We start from the raw sequence: 12472 nt of genomic DNA, 5'->3' as shown, positions 1-12472 counted from the left end.
TTTCCAGATGTTTTCAAGAAAATTGCTAACTATACCTATGATGATCAGAAATGTGAAAATATATAACCCAGCCTTACCGCCGAAAAAATCTTAATCGTTTCCGACATCATATGAGCTCCCTTAAAATATTTTTTTTCATATTTCAATATGTAATAAGAGTAAGAGTAGCGAAGGATACACTACTGAAAGAAGGTTCCTTACATAAACGCTTTACGAATCGGCGATAGTACACAAATACATTCATGGAGAGATCTTATACAACAGTACCTATATGGCTATATATTATTATAATAGTATAATATAGCCAATAAAAATAACCATATGCTTAAATAAATAATAATATAGAGGGCCGAAGGTCAACGGATTTTTCAGAAACACTACCACCTGCATTTGAATATAGCGACGGGAAGATCTGCACGATTATTGTTATAATTAATATTTAATACCACCCTCTACGTGAACGGCGAATGAAAGTCTCGATCTCCGAGCCGTAGGTGTATATAATATTATATATTATACACTCGATATAAATGAAACATAATATTCTAGTAATAATTACAACGATTATCGGAGAAAACTTCGGTGACTTCTAACACGAATAGATGAGAAACAACCCAAACAACAACTACCTTTAATAATATTATGTATTATCTGATTATACGAGTATTACTACTACACACTTATTATAGTTAAAAAAAAACCATATGGGTACGCCCATAATTGTATGGGATGCAACCCGAGCTAATTGTGTGTGCAGACCGATATTAAAACATTAAAAAAAAATAAATTTTAATACTCACATCAATCATTCAGATTTGTTTGTGTTAGGTTTAGTTTGTATACCCGTATATATATAATATTATATTGGTCATTGGTATAATATACAGATTACAGTTGATTCTATTATAATTTAGGACGCTCGTTATTCTGAAAACTATATACGTTTTTGAACATAATTTTGTCATTAAGAAACGATATTTTATGCAAGCATCAGTTTTCAACTTTTTGGATGAGAACATATTTGTAGTTTCATACTCTAAAGCAGAATATGCTTAATCAATGAAACGTTGGTGCACACGAGAAGCCCGTAAAATGGTGGCTTACTTTTCGTCTTCTCTGCTCATCTACAACTTAAATATACTAATAATTTATGATTAGTTAACTACTCATTTGAAAATCAATGGTCATGTATCAAAATACTCGAAAAAATACGTGTTATCATCCAAAAAGTGAAAAAGTGAAAAATAGTTAAACATAACATATCATTTTTTTTTAAATATTTGTCTTGTAATAATCCCTTTAGTTTATATACAAAAATATATTTTTAACAAATACGTTAATAGTTTTTGGAATAATGAAATGAATTTTAAAAATCGTTTAAATCAAGTGTACACTATGCGTATATTATAACTAAATAGTAAACATCTAGTCTTGATTTGAGATTACTACAATGGCGTTTTAATTACACGCGCCTATGAGTATTGTTTTCTCTCAAAAGTCAATGACAATAAATAATAAAGTTTTCGTTGTTGTTGCTTTAGAGGAAAAAGAAAATAAGAAATTAACAGTTATCATTCCGGAGAAAAGATCCGGTGACCAACAACAACACCTTACCGTATGATATTATTGAATTTTAGTACAAAATAACATCATGGACCACACGTCTCATTATTATCACGTACTTACGACGAGCACAACAATATTATGCATTCAAACAGATACAATAGGTAGGTAAAATATACGTGTGGGATTAGATCTGCTCGCGCGCGTGTGTGTGTGTGTGTGTGTGTGTGTGTGGGTGTGTGCGTGTGTGCAGATAATGGGATGGATACAGGTACATATAATATATGTTATAAACTTCTAAGTTTGTATGTGCGATACGTGCACAGTGCGCACGCTGTATACTTATGAACGCGCCTGCATTATACATACCACGGTTACGACCGCGGTATAATGTGTAGGTACACGAGTGCACATTAACTCACACACTACTGCTGCTGCCGCTGCCGCCGATGCTGATGCTGCTGCACATCACGTGCATTCCGATCACGTTTCCCGATACGGACCGGCCGCTTCCGCGCAGATACCGTGGCGGCCAAGACGACATCCGACCTCTCGGATCGATTCTTACGTAAAAAAAAAAAACCTTGTTTACTTTTTATTTTTTTATTTCGCTTCTTCCCGCCGCCGGTTTTGTTTCATTACTATTATTATCATTATCGTTGTTGTGGATAATATTTTCTTTTTAGTTCCGTCATCGCGCGCAAACGTCGTCGCCGATTGTCGTTTCTCCGAGTTTTTGGACTATCGTACCTTTATGGTTTGTACGCGTGTACGCAATAATAATAATAATAATCACAAGAATATAATATCGTGTATAGTTTAATATTATTATTATTATTATTATTATTAATCGGCGTGCTTGTCGCCCGGAGCGCGGCCGTTACCGGGCCCGCACCGCTTTCGCTGGCCCCCCGGGAGAGATGTGCGGCGCGTAAACGATTGTATTTTTTTTTTATTTTATACTTATTTTTCGTACATAAACGTCTTTCCGGTGTACCCGCATGCTATCTTTCTCCGATACGCGTACGCGTCGCGGTGATTAATTGCTTTGGACGCGCGAACGCCGCGGTATCTATGTATATATATATTTTTTTTTTTTTTGTTGTTGTTGATGTCGTCTTCGGTTTTTTAATACTTCAATTATTTTTTACGACGCTATAATTTCGATCTCGTCGCCCGAAACGCCGACTGTTATAATGTATGCGAACTGATGTGCGCTAGGTATAATAGTTGATTAATACGATCATAACGCCCGAGCGAGCTTAACATTTTTATCTACAAGTACCGAATCGTATATAAACATAATTTTATACACACATATATATATAGCTTTGAGTATGTTATGTGTATACCGGAACTGTAAAAAAGTAAATTTTCCCCAAACGAGTCACGACTTTATTTTATTTTCGGTAGGACCTATTTATGTACCTATCTATTATAATTTACAGATAAAAAACTACGCGTATCTTATCGTTTGGAACATTCCCCAAAACGTTTGTGATCGTCCGTTTGAATAATGTTACTAATTTATTAAACTAAGTATGTAATGTATAAAATAAAATCTAGTAAGTACCTACCTAGATATTATGTATTGTTATTATTGTAACTATTTACTTTTTTTTTTAAGGTTGACAACTTCTGTACGTACGAGTCAACGTTTATTATTGATGTATTCGACTTCTCGTTCAAACACAAAAAAAAATACCTAATAAATATATGCATAATACGATATTATACCGATGAATTATTATGTACCAAATTTAAAAATAATAGCAGCAATGGTGGAATTAAATTTTCTATACTTCATCCGGAATATAGTCCTAGGGGATCTGTATCTTTTACTCGCAAACGTACAAATCATTCTCCGAAACTTCATGGCATATAGATATGTAGTATACAAACTATTGATAAGTATAATATAATTAAGTCTAATGCTTAATAGTTGATAACCAGAATACAATAGTTCTATAGGTATAACATTTTGAAATATTTAAAAATAAATGAGTAAATATAATTTAAAAATGTAAATAGATAATCTTTTTTTTTTGTATCTTAGAAGAGTAGATAATATAATATAATAATATATTAAGCCTAATGTAAAAAAACAATTCTAAATATAGTATCAAAAACCATATTACATGCTCAGTTTATTTAAAATGTTCACTATAATTGTTAAATACTGATTGGTGACTAAATTTACATAAATCTACTCACCTATAACATATTTAATAAATGCATAATTATGAACTATATCAATAAGTAGTTAGCTAGTAATATTTGTGTCATTACAATTAAATGGATTTTTATATTATTTTATTATTTAGCGATAATTATAACTTTTATAACTTTAGGTACTGTCTATACCACGTACATGTGAAAAAAGTTTTATAAGAAAATTGCTCTATATGAAATAATAATATAGTTGTATTTTATGACTATAATTTTTCTTGGTACCTATCACAGATATATAATACATATATGTATCTGTTGTAGTATTACATATACATTATACGTATATATATTTTTTAATTGTAATCACTCTTTCTACGATAGTGTCATTAACGGTTTTGTTTTTTTCTATAATTTTTTTTTTTTACTGGCTATCAGTATAATATTTTATGTATGTATAATAGATCTTGTAATTGCATAGTTTAAAAAAAACGATGATCTCAACTCCAACAGTACAAAATAGAAAATGTAGATAACACCTTATTCTTTAAACGCTCCATTCCAACCTCCACATCCACTGAAATGCTCTTATTTCCGAACCACCTGTTCTTACCATCCCAGGTGACTCCGGAAAACAAGTGAATCGGAAATTATGGAGACCTCCTATTTCAATAAATTCACCCACATGCCCCGAAATTCTATCAATAGATGGATTATATGATTCTTCACTCGAGACTAAATAACCACCTATTCAACACGTCATCACTTTCGTTTGCAGGTTGTTAAATATACTTAAATTGAACAGAAAAAAACGATCATGGTAGTAAATAAATAAATATAATTTAATGCTTCAATTAATATAAATTAAATGGTCTAGGTATAATGAGAAAAAACATTTTCTCAAGCCTCAATTGGATAGTTTGCGAAAATGAACCGCGGTACGTCATTGTTGGAAAGGTCGGACGGTGCTTGGGTCGTGGAAGAAGAGTAATACGAAGCCCCATATTTTTGTTGTTGTTGGTGTTGTTGTGGTTGTGACTGTGGTTGTTGTTGGTGATGCTGTTGTACATTTCCCCCCTTACGCACTGGGCACAGACATGGTACCCATTTTACGTCGGAGTTAAAATGGGTTTCAAAGATGGATTGCAACTGAAAAAAAAGACAATCATTAATTGTTCAATAAACTGAACATATAGTATCATAATATATATATACCTTTTACCTATTTTATTTATTTCAATTGTTTGATTTGCATAGCGAATACTTTTTAAAAAAAAACCTTACATATAGACATAATATAATATATTATATTCTTTGCGGGCACAAAATGGGTACCGTATAATAATTATAAATGATTATAATAATAATAATAATAATACAAATATAAAAACAACTTATGGAGAAACGGCGAGAATGGATCCGACAACTATTTACATACCCGTACTTTGGACAATGCATGCGTATATCTATTAAATGTACATATATATATTATAATATATATATAATATTATAGGCATGCTAATAGGCGTACTTTGCACAACAACTATGGAAATCACGCTTTCTTCGAGAAGCTCACATTTTTTTTTTAGTATCATTGAAAAGAATACTAAAGAGTAGGTAAATAAATAACATGGAAGTTTACTGCAGATAGAGAAGGTGTTATTCAAAGAAATGTAAATTTATAGAAAATATAATACGGCCCTGAAGATACAAAAACAGTGGGCCTCATGGAATTAGTCTGTGGTATCGTTTAGCGGTGGCAACGAAGACTTTAACGGAAGTTTGTCAATTGATAGCTGACCCAAGAAAGCCGAGATTCTTGCATAGGCGGTCTCATATTTCGACTTAGTGGGAGGGGGTGAGAATTTGAAAAAATCCCGCGCAAACGACTAGTACTTAAACCTATTGTACCTACAAGTGGAACGACGGAGAGTATAATAATATAATAATCACAATGTGTGTGTGTGTATATATATATATATACATACATACATATACACGACTATTACAGAGGCCCATAAATATATTTCGGTCTACTGAATCCATTACGGCGGTGCACTGCCGCGTGTATAACCCGTTGGTTCAGTTAAATTATATACACACCAGCTATAAGGTCTAAGCCGTTACGAGTGGACACACGACGTCAAATTCTGGAGGGAAAGCTCGATAATATATTGATACTGTGTATACCTAGTACCTATCTATATAATAATGTAGAGTATACCTATACACTACAAACCATTACGAGACGCGCAATGCCGCTATACCGCGGTTAGGATGCTGCAGCGAGCGTATCGATTTACGACTGTCATAACGCGACTCGGTGTGTTTCGATATACGTACATATATATGTATTATTGAGGTACGACGAGACCTCGTAAAATGTGATGTAGTAATACTAGGTAGTAGATATATTATTACGACAACGACCAGTCCACGTCGTTATAGTAATGTCACGTGTGTGGGACGAATCTTTTATAAATGTATAGACAGACGGAAAAAATAGTTAGGTACATATAGGTAGATGATTCGCTTACAGAACCTACGTTGTACTCGTAGGGGTTGTGTAGGAAGGCACAGAGTTGACAAATTCGATTGAGATCATGATGTGAGGGAGAACACTGTATTTGATGGTTACGTGTTATTTTTGTTTTTGATACTTAGCGCGTCTTTATTCAACTCTTTAGTATTTAATAAACTGTAGGATTTACAAATTTATTATTTACATATTATTTTGCTTGAGTAGGGAAAATATAATATGTGAATGATATACTATCGACAGCCAAAATTAACGTTCTTGATGATTCAATGATTTATTATACCCCTACTATGACTCGAACTCTCATAAACAGGTACAGATAAAATAATGCGTTTATAAATACCCTGCAGGCATAATATTATTTTTTATAATGAGTTAAAGCTAGAAATCGATAAGTACAAACCATTGCTGGTTTTTCAAAAATGCAAAACAAGTGTGTTGGTAATTTGAATGTATATACGAATAGAGTTTATAATTTTAAAACTTGACCATAAATCAAAACAAAACGTTTTGATAAATAGCCCGAAAAATGAATCATTGCTATTTGATATTACGCTCATATGCTAACACATCCACTGTGGATGATTTTCAAAAAAATATTAAACTAAATTAATTCTTGTGCTCGCAAATATAATATAAAGACTTGAGACACTAGACAGGCGTGGGATTCATTAACTTCGTAAAGTAAACGTTCTCATTTATTGTATAAGTCCACACACCACGCCATAAATATTATTTATTGAGAGGATTTCGAAACGTATAAGGTATAAACCTATAGACATGTGTCATGTACCTACCTATCATCAGCTACCTACGCGATTTGACCGAATATCGTACCTAAGAATTCCTACTTTTCTTCTGCAAGTAAAACCAATAAAATACTGTATATTGTGATATCGTTTACCACAATCATAAAATTATGTCGATGATTTTTTTCGCATAAAGCATGATAAAAACTACAGGCGACAATTCAATCAGCAATCACAAATAACATTATTCCATCCCTGGGAACGGCGACTCACGGGTGTGCGGCAACCCAAACCATCTCTACACTTGCTATCGGCGCAAACGAGCAAAAACCAGTAGATTTATGACGAGCGTGTGTGTGTTCGTGTGTGTGTTAAATATATACGCTGGTAGAGATACGCTAGAGACTTCAACGAGCGAAAAACCCTCTTAGCTCTGTGCCTATTTTTACCACTATAAATCTCACGGTTACAATCGGCACATCCGCACATCCGCGCGCGCTATCGGCGTTGAGAATATAATATGCGAGTATATAGAGGCATTACGCAGATACACATAGATAGGTATTATAGGCAAGTAAGGTATACAATGTACAATATGTACGCTGCACGGACGAGAAGATATTATACCTCGTACATGTCATACGGCTCGCCGCCGGTCGTGCTCGTCGATTTCTCTCTCTCGCGTCGTTCAAACTCATAAGCATACGCGCTCAGGGTTTGACCTTCGGTGTCACTTTCTTCGATCACGAACACCGAACGGACACAACAGCGCACACACATACACACACACACACACACACACACACACACACACACACTTACATTATACCCACGCCGCACACGTGGGGGCTTCGGCAACGGTTTAGAATAGTACGCAGATATATAATATATAAGTGAGGTGTATGGGAGAGAAAAAAATTTACCTATACACAAATGTGGTATATAGGTACACGCGTATAATATAATAGGCGCATTATAGAAAACCTCTTTCAGCTTTTTCATTCCGTTGTCTGTTTTTTTTTCCGTTAGCGATCCTCGAACTCGATAAAGTGCAGTATACCCACGGCGAACACGTATCGAGCTTATTATACGCGTGTATACCGTGCTCGCAAGGATGCGTATGAAGCTTGGTACCCCGACAGACGAGATGACCATGGTTACGGTAGTGATATCACTATATGTAAGTATAGGGCGCAATATTTAAACATGGAAGATCGATATTGAATGTTCCGAGTACACGCTCCCCCTTTCAATCGATTCGCGAGATTCTCAAACTGCACGACATCGATGTAAATGAAACATAAAATATATGACTATAATAATATTATATAACTGCACGTATGCATAATGTAGTTTGACGAATTAATACTATAGGTAAACGTGCGTCGCCCATCCATTATATGTACGAATAAACGAAATAAACTAATTCATATTTTAATAAACTAATGGTGATATTAAAATGAAATAGGAAAACTAGCCGAAGCGCTAAAGACGTATACTATTTTAAAGAAAAATGTTTCAAGTTAAAATCGTAATTTCCTTTGTATAATTAGGTCAAAGGCCGATTGCGGGTAAATCCGGGGTTAACTAGTTGGACCTAGGAAGTACACTTAACACGGTTAATTTTGTTCAAGTTCGAAATTACGAAATAGTATTTTATTCGATATTTTACTTATATGCAGATTACATTCTACCAGCCTAGCATAGTTTGATGGACAAAACGTATCAATGCACCAAGTACAAACCTTAAAAACATGAATAATAATAATAATAATTCTATCATATTATCAGTAATATACAAAAATATGAAATAAATATCGTTAGCACGCTTACATCGTAGAGGACGATTAATTACAAATGTGGAGTAATTATCTTCATATTCGATAATTAATTTGTAATCATTGTCTGAATTTAACTCCTTGTCGATTAAATCAATTTCACACCGATAGTCGAATGAACGGTGTAAAATTGGTTTAACGACGGATCTCTTTCTCGGCATATTACACTGTCTATTCGGGTGCTCTTGAATTTCCTTGAAAATAAGTATATGATTTAATGATCTAATATTTAATATATATTTCATGGAGTCAAACCCTAGTTATATATGTTATTAATTCTCCTTATTTAAACATTCTTTGAACATTCGATGTTTTACCGATAATTATTAATCTTTCGACATTAGTCTATAACTCTTCCCAGGTTACTACCCAATAAACCAATATTTTTATAACTTATAACTTATATTTAACTAAAATTAAAAAAAACATAAATAAAACATATCCTAAAAACTAAATATTGTGTTAGGTAATCATAATATTTGTGTCCTGCAATTTTTTTATCGTTTCTCGAACTATTATAATTTAGACTTGAAAAATAATTCCGTGGTGTTTAACGGGCGTAAAAATGTGTACATGAAGTAAGAACGGACAATAAATATTATTAGGTATTAGGTACATGGATCACTAACGCAGACGTCTTCAATCAATAGCACATTATACGACAAAGTGACTTTTATACACTTAAAATATGAGTTATATACAGTTCCTACATTTTAAAGCATTTTAAAGTACTTTAATTGGATGTATTAGATGTCAACTACTGCAATATTTAGTTTAAATGTGTCCATTAACAGCTTACAAGCACTCATTCAACGCGATGGGTAATCCTCAAACCATTGTAAATACTAGGTAGTATAGTGGCACATTACTCAGAACGTAATTAATAGTCGGCAGTTAGTCATCGCTCATCACGCTAAACATGCGTGTGATGATTTACACGCACGACTTAACAAAATGAAAATTGAATTAAATCGCGTGCTTAACTAAATGACGAAACATTTTAACAACAACTATTCGATGATTTGATTCATTTAAATCAAATGTAAATTAACTCGTCACGCAGTGCTTACAACTAAAACCGAGATGCGTATACGTCGAGGGACAAGCAGAGAATATAGATAACATTGTATACCTATTGTATATTATTATACATCCGATTGTCGAGTCATAAGTATGTAAGGGACTTCATCGAATAATAATGAGAAGAGATTGCAATCGTGCAAACAATAATTATTGATAGGTATATTTTTTATATAGATATATAATATCTAGTAATCTTGGTGACCCAAGATTACTTTATTGTTTAGTTAATAGATATAATAAAATGTTAAGCACTTCAATAATTAATTCGTTTAAGCTTATACTTTGAATTAGTCATTTGTCAAAACGAAATTAAAAACACCTACTAAACACTACCTACGATAAAAACACAAGTTAAATTATACATATTTTTTCATATTAGTTATGTATAAGTGTATCAGAAAAACTTAATTAATCGGGTCATTAAATTATAATAAAATGTAGAGATTAAACTTTAAAGATTTAAGTGGCTAAATTGTTAAGATTTTCTTGAATTAATTATATTAATATACATTGCGAAGAGACATTTGAACAAAAAAAATTGTATATTATAAGTTTTGAACAAATTTTTAATTAATTGCATTTCAATACCGTATTCGCTTTTAACTTCGGTTATGAACAAATTAATACAAGCAATATTAGGTATAATTGTTACCTTTTGGCGTACTGGTACAGGTACTGGTACAGCTACTTGATTTGATACAGAATTTTCATTAGATTCTGAGGCCTTAAACTTCATTTGCCACCAATGTGATGTTTCTTTTTGTGGAACTGGCCTATATAATAAAAATATATACTGAATTAATTAACGAAAATATACCATTATTGTTTATTTGCAGCTATGAGGAATTTAATGAACATTTTTTACTGAGTTAAGTTAATTATTTTGTTGAGTTAAGTTATAAAACATTTTAAAAAGTTTAAAATTAATAGTTATCCTAAATTTTTTTTTTACTCGGTTAAGTTAAAAATTATAGAGAAACTTGCAATTACAACTTATTAACTTAAGTCGAGTTATTTATTTTTGATTTTTTTAATGTTTATGCAATATGCATCATCAATAATTATATTGTATTATATTTATTATTTAACTATGAATAAGCTAATGTAACTTGGATTTGATCGAATGGAACTCGTTATCTATCTATATTAAGTGAACATCGTACAAAATTAAATTTAAAAAAGTTGAGTTAAAAAGTTAAAATCAACTTAATTTAAAATTTTTAAAACGTTTATGTCCACGCTAGTATATTTGTATGATTAAAATAATTGTTACCATTGCATGGCTAATGCAAATACCACATGTTATAATATACTCGTATGTAAGTATACCTAATAAATAATGCATTATATCACTAGCGGCACTATCCACAAAACTATATTTTAATATTTTGTTATACAAAAAAACGAAACCTTATCAACTAGATTATTTATTGTTTCTGTTTGACTTTTTAAGTGTCTTGACAACATTTTTAAATTCGTTGTATCTATAAATGTTTACCTAACACAGAAGAGCAGTATTGCATTCAAATTCAGATTTTTCAGTGATTAAAAATAATTTTGTTCAATATACTATACATTTTTTACTGTCGAAAATAATTTTTATTATACAAAATATAAGAATATATTCTGCATAAGCCGTTAGGTTAGGTTAGTTATTTTAAAAAAACATTGCTCACTTTGATTGTTGGGCAACATTATCCACTGAAGGTGAAATGGGTGTACTTGACTTCTTCCGAGAAAACAGAGTTTGGTCCGTACTCAAGACGCACAGGATTAGGATCAGGACCGCCTGCGTGACGAGAAACATATAATGTAACTATTATCGTATGGTGATCAAATTAATATTATTATATGACGTATCAAAATTTTAAAGCGTGTCGTACAATAATTATTTATTTAAATATAGTATTTATTAATGAAATTATCTAAAATTTTATAATACTATGTCTACAACACGATTTATTATAGGTGCATAACAAATACACATTTATAACATTAAACATGCTAGAATAATTTCCTAGTAAAAAATATAATATACATAACACGCATACTTTAAGTATAAAATAATTCTACGTACCGAAGGGGCGACGTGTTTGGCGTTGGAATACATGACGTGAATTGTGACCAAAGACTCGCTTTGGACGCTACCAACCCTATTTATATAGGCACGGACAAAGAGGTAGAGGTAGTTCTAGTGGCTAGTGCTCTCGTACACCCGGAGGATGAAGACGAGGGTTACGAGAGATACGAGGAGGAGATGTGCGGCGTCGGTGCATCAAACACGAACCCGAAACGGATAATAATTATCTACTTCAGTGAAAACAGGAATTAAAACGAGATAGACGAACTGTGTTACCTATATAATAAATATATATAGGTATATTTACCTATAATAAGGGTACAATAATTTTCTCCCATTTCCCCTCGTCTTGGGAACATCATATGCGTGTAAGTACGCGCGCATTTCGTCCGGACCAATCTTGTGGTTCTACCACATTCCTGAATTGTTTAAAAACTATATTTTTTATTTT

General features: G+C 32.4%; 1 protein-coding gene across 2 annotated transcripts; it reads right to left on the bottom strand.

Moving 5' to 3' along the window:
- Nucleotides 1–4550: 4550 nt before the first annotated feature.
- LOC111031155 lies at nucleotides 4551–12205 on the bottom strand. Of its 2 annotated transcripts, XM_022310987.1 has the most exons (5): nucleotides 12019–12205; nucleotides 11618–11730; nucleotides 10594–10714; nucleotides 8854–9052; nucleotides 4768–4881 (listed from the first exon to the last, which is right to left on the bottom strand). In XM_022310987.1, the coding sequence occupies exons 1-5, from the start codon at nucleotides 12049–12051 to the stop codon at nucleotides 4865–4867; spliced, it is 483 nt and encodes a 160-aa protein (XP_022166679.1). In that variant the 5' UTR covers nucleotides 12052–12205; the 3' UTR covers nucleotides 4768–4864. The 2 variants fall into 2 exon arrangements, with proteins under 2 accessions (XP_022166678.1, XP_022166679.1); XM_022310986.1 differs by lacking the exon at nucleotides 8854–9052 and having other exon boundaries at nucleotides 4551–4881; nucleotides 12019–12167.
- Nucleotides 12206–12472: the final 267 nt, after the last annotated feature.

This window comes from Myzus persicae, unplaced genomic scaffold, assembly GCF_001856785.1.
Source record: "Myzus persicae strain clone G006 unplaced genomic scaffold, MPER_G0061.0, whole genome shotgun sequence".
In the NCBI taxonomy this organism is placed as follows: Eukaryota; Metazoa; Arthropoda; class Insecta; order Hemiptera; family Aphididae; genus Myzus; species Myzus persicae.
The sequence above is the reverse complement of the archived record's forward strand: the minus strand, read 5'-3'. Positions and strand labels throughout refer to the sequence as shown.